The sequence below is a fragment of the Grammomys surdaster genome, unplaced genomic scaffold, assembly GCF_004785775.1.
Source record: "Grammomys surdaster isolate TR1022 unplaced genomic scaffold, NIH_TR_1.0 146, whole genome shotgun sequence".
Classification (NCBI taxonomy): Eukaryota; Metazoa; Chordata; class Mammalia; order Rodentia; family Muridae; genus Grammomys; species Grammomys surdaster.
The window spans coordinates 5135799-5151212 of record NW_021604604.1 but is presented as its reverse complement, the minus strand read 5'-3'; the positions used below and the strand labels follow the sequence as shown (position 1 = coordinate 5151212).

Here is a 15414-nt window from a genome sequence, read left to right as displayed (position 1 = left end):
GGAGAGGGAGAGGGAGAGGGAGAGGGAGAATTTAAAAACAAAACTCTTGTTTCCTAACATTGGGAGGAGGGTGTTGAACTGAACTCTTGTCTCCCCGGGAAACATTCTCAGTGAGGTTCTAGATCAGGTGAGCCTGTGGTCATGCCTGTAGGGAATTGTTCATTTATGTTCATTGATGTGTGAAGCGACAGCCTAAAAGTAGATAGCATCATTCCTTATGGTTTTTTTTTTTGTCCTAGACTGTGGGAAAAGGGGGAAAGTGAGTTGGGCACAACAATCTGTACATTAATCCATTGCTGTGGGTTCCTCACTATGGATGCACTCGTATAACAAGATGCTTCAAGTTCCTACCATCTAGGCTTCCCTACAGTGATAGAGTATAACCTGGGAACCCAATGAACACTTTGTTCCTTGAGTTACTTATATTGAGGTACTTTATCACAGCAACAGGAAAGAAAACTGTTACAGGGAGTAATTTATTTTCAAATCATTACGGATTTTATGTTCCACAGAGTACATTTTAAAGAATCATGTAAATGTTTACCTTAATAGATGCTAGAAATGCCATCTTTAGCAACTATTTAAACTTGAAATGATAACTTAAAATTTTTAAAAATTGACTTTACAATGTGCTAGGAAGAAAAGAAATTAAGTTATTTTACAGAGCACATAGGGTTTCACAGTTAGAAGAAACATTAATTTAAAATGCATTAGTGAGGATGCTTTCCCTTTCCAATAACACTTATAATTAACTGCAGAAATTATAATAAGCCTTACACCCAGAAAATTAATTTTGTAGCTCAAAAATGTCAAATCAGCATACTCTAAAATTTTAAATCATCATGAGATTTGATCACCATTTAATTAGTTCCTAGATCTAAACTTTTTAATTATATAAGGAACTTATCTTTATGAAACTTTTATATGTCGAAACATGGTTCCAGCTGACCCAAAAGATAAAAAAAAAAGGCTCTGAGATAATATTTTTTTCTGAAACAACATTAATGTTCTTGGGCTCCATTCTTCAAAGAACATGGATGGCACTTCGCAGTGGACAACCAGATGGTGATGTGTGTCCGTGGGGTGAGGACAGCTCAGAGAGCTCACCTGACTCTGGAGGGTGGCGTTGCCTTTATGGTGCAGATGTTCAGGGGCTTCCGCGTCAAAGTGATACAATCCTTTGTTTTCTTCAAAATTCTTTTTATATTCCCACTTAAAAAAAACCATGAAAACAAGTTAGGAATAAAAGCAACTGCTGAGTAAAAAGAGACTTAGGAATGTAACTGCGGTGTGGTAGCTCTTATCCCAGCACATAGGAGGCTGAGACAGGAGGATGACTGTGAGTTCCAGGAAACCCTGGGCCACAGATTGAGCAGGTCTCCCAACAGCTCTTAGTAAAGCAGACAACCAGAAGCCAGCGGTAAGGAGCCACGGTGCTGTTAAAGAGCCAGTCTCTATAACAGGTGGCGCGGAGGAGGTTCTACAACTGAGCAAAACGGACAGAGCCAGACGCTCTTGCTGTAAGTGGCCACAGGAAGAGCCAGGGAACATTCCGTGCTTAACTATAAATGTGACATGAGGCACAATCACAAATGAAAAATCATTCGATGGGATCCCATGGATCGTGAGTGGACAAGGTGGGGTGACACATAGACACTGTTTCTTATCACAGAACAGAACTGCGTACAATGTGTCCAGAAGAAGAGATAGAAACAAAGAGAGTGAGGGGAGTAGACTCCAGGACGGTGGCTGTAGAGAGAAGCTGGGCCATGAGTGAGGATGGAAGTGATGAGGACAAAGAGAAGATGAAAGATGATTGAGCTAATTCTCTAAATTCCAAGGAAAGGATGGGAAGCACCGAGAAAAGGACCTGAAGCAAATGGGTACAATTCATTAGATTTTTTTTTTAAGATTTGAGTGCTCCCCACACTCCAGTGTCATTCCCTTCCCCACATCCTGCCTTTCTGTGTTTATAACCCCTGTGTGAATGAATTACGATTTGAGAAAAAATAAACTATTTTTTTAAAAACCAACATATATCATTTAGGTTCATAATAATAAAAAAAATCTGGAGTTTCAAATAAATAAATAAATAAATAAGTAAATAAATAAATAAATAAAAAAGATTTGAGTGCTCTAGCTGCATGTACACCTGCAGGCCAGAAGAGGGCATCAGATCCCATTACAGATGGTTGGGAGCCACCATGTGGTTGCTGGGAATTGAACTCAGAATCTCTGGAAGAGTAGCCAGTGATCTTAGTCACTGGGCCACCTCTCCAGCCCCAACTTATTGGGTTTTTAAGTTGAAGATGTTGGTGTAGGCTCTCTGCTATTATGACATATGTGAGAAGGTAAACTTGGAAGAGACCAGAATGAGTATCAATGGCATTTTACTTTAGACCAGCAGCAGCAGAACAAGACTTTCAGCACTAGAGATCAGACACTTAGGAATTAGTCCTACTTGGAAAAAACTTGTACAAGCAAACAATAGCTCCCTGAGATCCAAGGCTGCTAGGACCTACAAAGGTAAAAATCAATCACCCATGGGCTCCAGGAAAAATGGTTTTGTGTACAGTGAAGAGGAATGCATGCAGCTTTCGGAGAAGTGGCAGTAAAAAGTGATCCTAGGAGATGCTCTGTGAAGGGAAGGGGGAGGGGGAGGACCACTGAGCATCAGGAACAGAAAGACAGAAGGTGTCGGTGTCCTGCGACCTGCCACAGAGCTGTTGCTTCACAGGGACAAAGTTCTAGAGGGAGCCTGACGTGTTCCCCATCACTTGGGGAGCAAGGACGTGTGTCACTGATTCTAACCAGAATGAAGTGACTTGGTACAGTACCACGGGAAAGTCTTAATAAAGTTCATACGTCACATCTTGGGTCCATCTATGAATTTTAAGTTAAGCCTAAATAAAATCTAATTTAAACCAAAGGCAAAGCTGAAACCTGAAATAAGATAAAAAAAAAAGTTTCTACTTTGTTTAGATTTTTTTTATAACTACTTATTAAACAACTATAGTTTGAATGCATTAAGGCAGAACATATTCTACTTTGGAGTCAAAGTCCATAACTAATAAAGTCTAGGGAATTATACTCACAATAATGGATATATACTAAAACCAGGCTAAAACCAAATCCTTTGAATCCCAATCAGCAAATGAAACTTCTAATGCAGGGGCTTTTTTTCTGTATTGAATAGTCTCTGTTGCCTCCTAGTGGACGTTATGTAGAATAACATAGTATAAAGTGTTTAAATTTATATAAAGTTATAAGGAAATTGAAAACTCCATTTTCACAGTAAAGTGTTTCTTCAAACACTGAATTCATGATTCTGGACAGGCTTTTAAATTTCTCATTCTGCTCTACACATGACACGTTAAAATGCAAAAATTTTGATACAGACCTATAGACATCTAGAGATCGTTAATAAAAGAGATGGTTTGGCATTTATAGCAAACCAGCTCTGAACTTTGGCAAAATATCTAACTTGAAATTTCTTCTTCAATGTTTTAATAAAACCCAGCCACCTTTATACATCAAGAAAATTTCTATTCATTTTATACAAATATTTAAAAGGCTATTCTAGCTTATAAAAAATTTGAAAAATATATAACATCATAGAATTTTAATATGTAAATGATTCAGAGAAAGTCAAACTCTATGGCCCACTGAGAGATATAATCATTTCTGTGATCCAGACTGAGACAGTTGGGAGACCAAAGCTCTGTGAATAATGAACAAAATTGGCAACGTGACTTCCTCAGGCTTTCTGTTGGAGAGATGACAAAGACTGTGTACACTAAATTTTGGTTCATTTTCTCTACAGCAAAACAAACGTCGACATTTTGAAAAGAAATGTTGCTGGTGAGAGGTAAACATTCTCGCTCATTTACACACAATCCTCATGTTCCTAGAAGAGTCAGCCTGAGCGTGGGTGGGGGACAGTACCAGGCAAGCACCGCCACAGGACAAAAGCTGGACACTGGAGAATGAAGAAAGCAGAGGGTGCAGAGGATGGAGAGATGAGTGTGTGTGTCACTGACAGAAGCATGAAACCAGAACCGAAATATAAAGGTGGTGGGGATGTGTACATCGGTGGAGGGTGAACTTGGAGAAAGCAGGACAATGTAATCCAAGGGTCCTGACACCAAAGCTAATTCTAAGCCTGTCAACATATCTCTGACACCAGGAACAACAATATACTGCTTTTGACCCAAATACCAACAATTTTTAAATAAATTAGAAACTAATTTCTGCAAGTGTGGACCTCTTATGTGCAGTGTGCACCTTGGGAAAGCTGGTGGTGGAGACGTGCAAAAGAGAGTGGACATACAAATAAATGCAGCTCCCTTCAGACGAAGGTTTGGGATCTAGTCCTGGAGTGGCTTTATATTGAGCACGGTGGGCTCAGCTACCTAAAAGACTACCTTCACTTTCTCCCATACCTTACAGAACGAGAACTTCTTCATCTGATCAAGATGTATTCTGTAAGTTAAGATGCTTTCAAGTGAATGGGTATTTATTATTAGAATGGGCGTGGAAATAACTTGAGGTCAAGTCAGAATCAATCATTATCATGTGTCATCTGGATATTTACAAAGTGGAGCCAGCAGTGACCAGGAGTTATCAGTTGTAAGAGCTAGTGAGGTCAGCATTTAGATGTACCATCTGAATAGTAAACACAAATATTACCAACAGCCCTCCTTGTTGACTTGACAGATAACGTAGAATGGATCTTCAAGACTAAATTCATAGTGGCCATGAAATATAAGCATCTTCAAGATTTCTTGTAAGAGAAAATAGTTTAAACACTATATTTTTATATGTGTTTATATATACTCCATATAAACAAGAACGTTTGCAACTGAAGTCGTAACATATGTGATATGCTGGCATGGCTCTCATAAAAGAAGATCCCTGTCTACAAGACATGAACATCAAGTGGCTTCATTCTGATACAAATGAAGAAATGGGAAGAAAGAAGACAGAACGGATGCTTGCTTATAGCAGTACCAACAAGTGTGCTTGTGCTCATGACAATCGAGGAGCTGGGAGAACCCACATTGGGTATCGCTTTCTTCAGAGGAATATAGCTCTGTCCAACATGCTCCAGCAAATTACCTCCAACCCACGTGCTTGCAGGCAACCCTCACTAAACTCAGTGTGTCAAACACACACAGACATGAAAGTAGGAGGGGTACCTGTTGCCAAGAAAAAGGAGTTGGAGCAGGAGAAGAGGGGATAAGACAGGGTAATATGGAGTGAATGGCCTAAAATATATTCCATACATGTATGAAACGGGTGAAGGAAGTTAAGTAAAGGAACTCGTTTATAAAGAGACAATGGCTGCCATGGGACTTGCACAAGCAGGTGGCCATTTTCAGTGTGTTAGTTGATGGGGGACACAGCACACAGGTTCATCTAATGAAGCAGGTAAGACCAGGAGCAAATGGAAACACTGCATCCCAGGGATCCACACGTCTACTCTACAATGGCCACCAGACAACCCACTTACTCCACTGAGCATTTTGCTGGCTTTCAGAGCATGGTCTAAAAACAACAAATTTGGGAGATCTGAAACTGGCTCGTGCATGGTTTGAACATCTTTCTTGTACTTCACCTACAAAAATAACACGGAATAAAATACCATATAGTAGAAGAAATTGGGAAGACACTAGTTTTGTTTCCTCTTCCTTCCTTCCTTCCTTCCTTCCTTCCTTCCTTCCTTCCTTCCTTCCTTCTCTCCTTCCTTCCTCTCCTTTCATCCATCCTTCCTTTCTTCTCTCTCATTCTTCTTTATTTTACTTTTATTACTTTTATTTTACAGTCCAGCCTTGCCCACCTCCAAATCCCCCTCCCACAGTTCCTTATGCCATTCCTACTCCTCTGTCTCCAAGAGGATGTCATCAGTGTCTGCTTCTGACTCAGTCAGCTGCTTGTTGGGCCTTTTCAGAGGGCAGTCATGCTAGACTCCTGTCTGTAAGCACACCATAGCATCAGTAATTGTGCCAGGCCTTGGGGCCTCCCCTTCAGATCGATCCCAATGTGGGCCGGTCACTGGGCCACCTTTCTCTCAGTTTCTTCTCCATTTTTCTACCTGTAGTTCTTTTAGACAGGAACAGTTCTGGGTCAGAATTTTTGACTGTGGGATAACAACCATCCCTCCACTTTCTTTTTTGTTTTGTGGGGGGAGGTTGTCAAATACTTTATTTAAATCTAGAAATCTAGCCCCAGAGCCCATATCCCTAAATAATATGCCACTGCCTTTTAAACATGATTGATTAATGCATTTAATGTATAATCTTGAATAAGTATTTTTATTTTATTATGTATAATCCTTTTTTTCTTTTTTTTATTGGCTGTTTTATTTATTTACATTTCAATGTTATCTCCTTTCTTGGTTTTCCCTGTGGAAACTCCCTATACCGCCTTCCCTCTCCCTGCTTCCATGAGGATCCTGGCCCACCCACTTACCCAATCCTGCCTCCCCACCCTCACATTCCCCTACAGTGGGACATCGAGCCTTCCCAGGACCAAGGGCCTCTCCTCCCATTGATGTCCAACAAGGCTATCCTCTGCTACATATGTGCCTGGAGCCATGGGTCCCTCCGTGTGCACTCTTTGGTTGGTTTAGTCCCTGGGAGCTCCAGGGGGTCTGGTTGGTTGATATTGTTGTTCTTCCTATGGGTTGGAAACCCCTTCAGCTCCTTCAGTCCTTTCTCTAACTCCACCATTGGGGATCCCATGCTCAGTCCAATGGTTGGCTTCGAGTATCTGTCTCTGTATTTGTCAGGCCCTGGCAGAGCCTCTCAGGAGACAGCTATGTCAGGCTCCTGTCAGCAAGCACTTCTTGGCATCAGCAATAGTATCTGGGTTTGGTGTCTGTGTATGGATGGATCTCCAGATGGGGCAGTCTCTGGATGACCTTTCCTTCAGTCTCTGCTCCACACTTTGTCTCCGTATTTCCTTCCTTGAGTATTTTGTTCTCCCACCTAAGAAGGAATGAAGCATCTACACTTTGGTCTTCCTTCTTGAATTGAATGAATTGAATTGAATGGTCTCTGAATTATATCTTGGGTATTTCAAGCTTTAGGGCTAATACCCACTTATCAATGAGTGCATACCATGTATGTTCTTTTGTGACTGGGTTACCTCACTCAGGATGATATTTTCTAATTTCATCAATTTGCCTAAGAATTTCATGAATTCATTGGTTTTAATAGCTGAGTAGTACTCCATTGTGTAAATGCACCATATTTTCTATATCCATTCCTCTGTTGAAGGACATCTGAGTCTTTTCCAGCTTCTGGCTATTATAAATAAGGCTGCTATGATCATAATGGAGCATGTGTCCTTGTTATATGTTGGAGCATCTTTTGGGTATATGCCTAGAAATGGTATAGCTGGGTCCTCAGGTAGCAGTATGTCCAAATTTCTGAGGAACCATCAGACTGATTTCCAGAGAGGTTGTACCAGCTTGCAACCCCACAAACAATAGGGGAGTTTTCCTCTTTCTCCACATCCTCACCAGCATCTGCTGTCATCTGAGTTTTTTATCTTAGTCATTCTGACTGGTGTGAGATGGAATCTCGGGGTTGTTTTGATTTGCATTTCCCTGATGAATAAGGATGTTGAACATTTCTTTAGGTGCTTCTCAACCATTTCGTATTCCTCAGTTGAAAATTCTTTGTTTAGCTCTGTACCCCATTTTTAATAGGGTTATTTGGTTGTCTAGAGTCTAATTTCTTGAGTTTTTTGTATATATTGGATATTAGCCCTCTATCGGATGTAGGATTGGTAAAGATCTTTCCCCAATCTGTTGGTTGCCATTTTGTCCTATTAACAGTGTCCTTTGCCTTACAGAAGCTTTGCAATTTTATGAGGTCCCATTTGTTGATTGTTGACCTTAGAGCATAAGCCATTGGTGTTCTGTTCAGAAACTTTTCCCCTGTGCCCAAGTATTCAAGGTTCTTCCCCACCTTCTCTATTAGTTTCAGTGTATCTGGTTTTATGTGGAGGTTCTTGATCTATTTGGACTTGAACTTTGTGCAAGGAGATAAGAATGGATTGATTTGCATTCTTCTACATACTGACCCCCAGTTGTACCAGCACCATTTGTTGAAAATGCTGTCCTTTTTCCACTGGATGGTTTTAGCTCCTTTGTCAAAGATCAAGTGACCATAAGTGTGTGGGTTCATTTTTGGGTCTTCAATTCTGTTCCATTGATCTATCTGCCTGTCTCTGTTCCAATACCATGCAGTTTTTATCACTATTGCTCTGTAGTACAGGGAAGGTGATTCCCCCAGAAGTTCTTTTATTGTTGAGAATAGTTTTCTGTCGGGCTGTAGAAGAGCATCTTGGGTTGGCACGGGCCTGGAACCCCCGAGACTACAGGTGTTTGGCCACACCCCCAGAACCCAGGGCCCTGACATGGGGTCTCATCTCCATTTAGCCTGTACCATCAGTCACATAAGACACAGATAGAGGGCGTGACTAACAGGCCTCTGCCTCAAGAGATTTACATATTAATAATTCCTAGATAATTTAGTTATTCTTCCCTGGTCCCTCCTCCTTCTCACCCTCTCTCTATATAAGCCAGCTCTCCCCTGGCTTTGGGAGGCCCATGCACATTCAGATCCAACTTTCACATCATGGACAATAAACTTCTTCCACGGACTCCGCGTGTCTTCTTGCCCAAGCTTCCAGCTTTTGGAACCTTAGACCTTCTTGTGTATGTGGGAACACACTTGCAGAAAAGGCCCCCGGGACTCCACCCATCCCCTCCCCACCACGGTGGGCCGCCTCCTCCACAGCGCTGGCCTGTGGGAGGTTGCACGGTCCGAGCAACCACCCCACGCAAGTTTTTTCCCACAGTTTTTGCTATCCTGAGGGTTTTTTCTTTTCTTTTTTTTCTTTTCTTTTCGTTTTTTTTTTTTTTGGTTATTCCAAATGAATTTGCAAATTGCTCTTTCTAACTCTATGAAGAGTTGATTTGGAGTTTTGATAGGGATTGCATTGAATCTGTAGATTGCTTTTTACAAGATGGCCATTTTTACTATATTAATCCTGCCAATCCATGAACATGGGAGATTTTTCTATCTTCTGAGATCTTCTTCTATTTTTTTCTTCAGAGACTTGAAGTTCTTGTCATACAGATCTTTCACTTGCTTGATTATAGAGTCACACCAAGGTATTTTATATTATTTGTGACTATTGTGAAGGGTGTTGTTTCTCTAATTTCTTTCTCAGCCTGTTTATCCTTTAAGTAGAGGAATGCTACCGATTTGTTTGAGTTAATTTTATATCCAGCCACTTACTGAAGTTGTTTATCAGGTTTAGGAGTTCTCTAGTGGAATTTTTTGGGTCACTTAAGAATACTATCATATCATCTCCAAATAGTGATATTTTTTACTTCTTCCTTTCCAATTTGTATCCCATTGACCTCCTTTTGTTGTCTAATTGCTTTGGTTAGGGTTTTAAGTACTATTGATGCCCTCCCTGTCTTTCTGCTCTACAAGTGGACTCTACAAGTTCCCTCTCCCTACTGTTGGGCATTTCATCTAAGGTCTCTCCCTTTGAGTCCTGAGAGTTTCTCACCTCCCCAGTCTCTGGAACTTTCTAGAGGATCACCACCACCACCCCCCAGCCTTGCACTCCCAGAGGTTGCATATTTCCATTCATTCTGCTGGTGCTCAGGGCTTCTCTCCTGTTTACCCCTCCTCTTCCTGCCCAATACTTGATCATATTTCTCTTTTGCCCTCCCAATCCCATCTCCCACAGAGTTCGCTGTCCCTCTGCCTCTTGTGATTCTTCTCCCTCCCAAGTGGGATTGAAACATCCTCACTTTGGCCCTTCTGCTTGTTAACCTTCTTGAGTTCTGTGGATTGTATCCTAGGTAATCTGTACTTTGTTTTTGCTTATATCCACTTATTAGTGAGTACCTTGCATGCCCTTTTGGGTCTGAGTTACCTTATTCAGGGTGATATTTTCATGTTCCATCCATTGACCTGCAAAACTCAAATGTCCTTGTTCTTAATAGCTGAATAGTATCCCATTGTGTAAATGAACCACATTATCTGTATCCATTCTTTCATTGTGGGACATCTGGGTTGTTTCTGGCTTCTGGCTATCACAAACAAGGCTGCTATAAACCTAGTGGAGCATGTGCTCCTGTGTCATTGTGGAACATCTTTTGGGTATATGCCCAAGAGTGGTATAGCTGGGTCTTCAGGTAGATATATTTCCAATTTTTTGAGGAAACTCCAGGTTGAATTTCTGAATGGTTGTACCAGTTTGCAATCCCACCAGCAATGAAGGGATGTTCCTCTTTCTGCATATCCTCACCAGCATATGTTCTCACCTGAGTTTTTGATCATAGCCATTCTGATTGGTGTAAGGTGGAATCTCAGAGTCAGCTAAGGACTTTGAACATTTCTTTAAGTGCTTCTCAGCCATTCGCAATTCCTCTGTTGTGAATTCTCTCTTTAGCTCTATACATTTTTTTTTGATTGGGTTGTTTGGTTTTTTGGAGGTTAGCTTCTTGAGTTCTTTATCTATTTTGTTTCCTTAGCCCTCTATCAAATGTGGGGTTAGTGAAGATTTTTTTCCCAATCTTTAGGTTGCTGATTTGTCCTATTGACTGTGTCTTTTGTCTTACAGAAGCTTTTCAGTTTCCTGAAGTCCCAATTATCAACTGTTGATCCTAGTCCCTGAGCCTTTGGAGTTCTTTTTAGGAAATGTCCCTCCATGCCAATGAATTCAAAGCTCTTCCCCACTTTCTCTTCTATTACATTCAGTGTATCTGCTTTATGTTGAGGTCTTTAATCTACTTGGACTTGAGCTTTGTGCAAGGTGACAAATATGGATCTATTTGTATTTTTCTACATATAGACTGCCAGTTAGACCAGCATCATCTATTGAAGTTTTTTCTTTTTTCCATTGTTTATTTTTGTCTTCTTTGTCAAAGATGAAGTGTTCATACGTTTGTGGGTTTGTTTCTGGGTCTTCAATTCTATTCCATTGATCAATCTGTCTGTCTCTGTACCAATACCATGTAGTTTTTATCACTATTGTAATAAAGCTTGAGGCAGGGATGGTGATTCCCACCCCACCCCACCCCCACCCCCAGAAGTTCTTTTCTTGTTAAGAATTGGTTTTGCTAGTCTGGGTTTTTTGTTTTTTCAGCTGAATTTGAGAATTGCTCTTTCCACGGCAGTGAAGAATTGTGTTGGAATTTTGATGGGGATTGCATTGAATCTGTAGATTGCTTTTGGTAGGATGGCCTTTTTCACTATGTTAATCCTACCGATCCATGATCATGGGAGATCTCTCCATTTTCTGAAGTCTTCTTGTACTTCTTTTTTGAAAGACTTGAAGTTCTTGTCATACATATACTTCACTTGTTTGGTTAGAGTTACACCAAGGTATTGTATATTGTTTGTGACTATTGTGAAGGGTGTTGTTTCCCTAATTTCTTTCTCAGTCCATTTATCATTTGTATAAAGGAAGGCTACTGATTTGTTTGAGTTAATTTTATATCCAGACACTTTACTGAAGTTGTTTATCAACTGCAGAAGTTCTCTGGTAGAATGTTTTGGGTTGCTTATGTATACTATTATATCATTCACAAATAGTGATACCTTGACTTCTTCCTTTCCAATTTGTATCCCCTTGATCTCCTTTTGTTGTCTTATTGTTCTAGCTAGAACTTCAAGTACTATATTGAATAGATACAGGGAGAGTGGGCATCCTTGTCTTGTCCCTGATTTTAGTGGGATTGCTTCAAGTATCTCTTCATTTAATTGATATTAGCTGTTGGCTTGCTGTATAGTGTTTTTATTATGTTTAGATATGTGCCTTGAATTCCTGATCTGTACAATACGTTTAACATAAAGATATAGTGTATTTTGTCAAATGTTTTTTCAGCATCAAATGAGATAGTCATGATTTTTTTCTTTCGATGTGTTTATATAGCGGATTACATTAATGGCTCATTCTTTTTTCTCCAACACAAGGTCCTGATTAGTGTGGTAGTGACAGGATTTACAAGCAGCCACTAGATGGTGCTGATTCACTACTGAATGAGTCAAATGGTTCCTTATGGACTTGAAACCATTTAAATTTCTTTTATTGTTTATATATTCCAAAACGGTGGTGTTAACACACTTCAGTAATTATAGTGGAAACTCTACTTTTAGAGAACAAGGAAAGCCTCACTTCATTCTTTCCATGCTGCTACGGAATTATTTCATTTTTACTTTGCTGTAATTTAAGCTTTAGCCGCTTTGCATTCTAAACCCATGAGAATCTTCTTTTTTTTCTTCTTCTTCTTTTAAACCAACTGTTTTTGAATTTTATACTAGTAGTTAGAACAAAATATTAGTATCAAGCTAGTTAAACACTACCTGTATACATTTTTAAAACCTTTTTATATATACAAAGCAATCTTTACAACCACCATAATTGTTTAAATGTATTCCCATTTGACAGATATGGAAACCGAGGCACAGAAAGATTGAAGGCATAACAGTAAGTGGCTGGGCAGGATCACATCCAGGCAGTCTGATCCTCAGTCTTGAGCATTTAAGACTCCATTCTAGATTCCTTTAAGATTAGCTCATCTTTACCTCCTTCATGTCTGCACACATTCAAAAATTATCAGCCAGGAAAAGAAAGATTCTGATATCCCCAGAGGTTGTGAAAGACAAACGTGTCCCCTTTACCTTCCAGACACAAACTAAGACTTGTTACTGAGCATCAGTACCTTCTACACATGAATGAAAGAGAAGTAAAGCCAGTGCCACCCATGGAGGCAGAGAGGCTGAACTGAAGCCTCAGCGGAAGAGCCTTTCCTTGATCCTCAGGTCCTCTGATTGGAAAGGATCTGTCCATGTTTTAAATGATCCCAAAAAGAACCGTTTGACATTGTTTCTGGTTTTGGACAATACTTCCTCCTAGTAAAAATTCTAAACTTCCTTTATTATCCAATACATCTTTCTTAATTTTAAGAACATGCAGATAAATCTACAAAGATAGTGCTTAGCATAAGAAAAACGAAAGAAGCTTTAAACCTTTAGCAGCACAATTCATGACAATTTCTTTTTGATAAACCCCCATGTATCAGGTAGTACTTTATAATAAACCCAATTTTGTGGGCATAATTATGAGTTAATTGTTGTCCTACCTACTAATTTGCGATAATATACATTTCTTTCCTGAAAAACTCTATAATCTATTTCTACTCTTGATCAGACACAATAATTTTATTCATACCACTGTTCCTACTTATTAACTAATTAGTAATCAGTAACCATTAATAGCAAATTATAATAATATACTTTTCTAGAAAAAACAAAGCTTCAGGAAAATATGCTCCAGTGTTTCCAACTACAAATTACTTGGAAATTACATGATCTTGATTAAATATCAGTAATTACAACACAGTTAGTTCTAGGAAAACAAGACACTAAAGATACTGAAAGTAATTTCTGTAGACTACAACTTACATCACTTGCCAGGACAGTGGCAAGCCGGTGCTGCCTGAAGGACGCACTTCCCAGAGGGTTGTAATGGTGGCCTTTTTCCTTCATTTCATTATCAAATTTTTCTTTATATTTAACCTATCATAAAGAAAAAGGACAAACTAAATGAAATCACATATTTTGGTGGAAAAGCAACAAATTAGGGTTTTTTTTTTAAAGAGAGCAAATGAAAGCTACCTTTCAAATGAATCGTTGCAGAATTTAAATTCCTGATATTCGTCCCCTTCCATAAAGCTTAATGAGGCATTTAAAAAAGTTTAATACGCTACTTGAATATTGGTCATGAATGTCATTAGGCATGGGCTCAAGCTCTCCGCTCGTGAGAATTATGCATTTATAATATAAAAAATTTTTACAAGTCAGTTTCCATTTCTGTACCCCTGTAACCCAGGATCAGTCAGAACTGAGAGCACACACTTCTTAATTCTTAAGGTCTGACTCACTTACAAAGTGTGTCCTTGGAACCAGAAATCAAATGGGTTTTCCTAGGGAAATTATCCCAAATACAGATATCCACATTTAATTTGTTCAAAGATTTCTTTTTTAAACCGTATTTTTGGCAACATCCATATCTCAATTGCTTAAAGTCTAATTTTTAGAAAATATATTTTCTACAATGTTCTACATCTGCTTTCTGGCATTTTTAGTTTTGTTTCTGTTTTTGATTTTGATTTTGTTTTTTGTCTTGATTTAACTCCTCAATTTATCCAACAAAAAAAAAGTATGTTCAATATTCAGTCTAAAGCTTTTCTTTCTTTAGTCATAAGAAAAAAGAATGAAAGGATTGTCAACTTAGAGATATTCCTTCATGGTTAAAAAAAAAACACAGCATAGATCCATCTATAGACTGGAATGTAAAGACAAATTCTCTCCCTAAGTAGACAAATGAGTAACACTCCAGCTACTCGCATCCCACACCCCTTGATTCACACTGACAGAAAAGGATGCACATATCCCAAAAGCAAAAATAAACTGTTTTGGTCTTTCATACTATCTCTACACCAACAACCAAAGCAAGGAGGGGAAGAAACAACTTATTTTGGGCTCACAGTTTCAGTCCACAAAGGTGGCGATAGAGACAGCTACTCGGGTATCATCCAAGGGGCACCAGCGGAGAGCAAGGGATAAAGCTTGCCACTTAATTTGCTTTCTTCATTTTATACAGTCCTAGAGCCTCTGCCTGTGGTCGCAAGCCACAGTCATGATGGGTCTCTCCAACATCAAGTAACATAACCAAAAAGTCTCCCACAGGCATGCCCAGGGACTCATCTCACAGGTGATTCTAGACCCTATCAAATTGAGAACTAACCATAACCACCACGGCACACTTCCAACTGTTTGTGTATACTTAGGAGCTGCACCAGATGCAATGACGATGTGTAGGTTGGTGTGAGGACAAAGCTGGTAGCTTATCTGTTTTCAAACCCGGCATTTCCTCTTCCAAGAAAATGCTTATTTCTGAGAAATAATTGTCGATCTCTTGCCCACAAGATTCCAATAGTTATATTGAATGTAATAATGAGAAAAGTGTTGTAAGCTTATCATTAACTATTAATAATTATAATTAATAATTAATAATAAGAAAGTGCTAAACTTCTGTTGTCTACGTGATGTGGTCTCATAAGATATGCAGGAAACCAAACATAAGAGTTTCCATCGATAATTAACTTACACAAAATAGCTGCATCATTTAATAAGACATTAAGCAAACACTGACATAAAACTGGATCTTGCCTCATGCCTTCTCCAAGAGCTGCACATACATGAATAAAGAGAATCAGATGGCTGATACGGGTCATATCTCTCACCTCCCGACTGTCTCCCTCACTAACGGAACAGACATGTTCAACATTCTGCTCCATTTTCAATCCACAGT

At 39.3% G+C, this 15414-nt stretch overlaps 1 protein-coding gene across 1 annotated transcript in view; it reads right to left on the bottom strand.

Annotated features, from left to right (window-relative positions):
• Positions 1 to 15414, bottom strand: part of Nebl (nebulette) — a 108797-nt gene that overhangs the window by 59752 nt on the left and 33631 nt on the right. The window contains exons 8-9 of the mRNA XM_028764790.1: positions 13503 to 13616; positions 1108 to 1212 (exon numbers count right to left, since the gene is read on the bottom strand). Of these exons, the coding sequence (XP_028620623.1) occupies positions 1108 to 1212; positions 13503 to 13616 (219 nt within the window). The remainder of the gene's footprint in view (positions 1 to 1107; positions 1213 to 13502; positions 13617 to 15414) is intronic.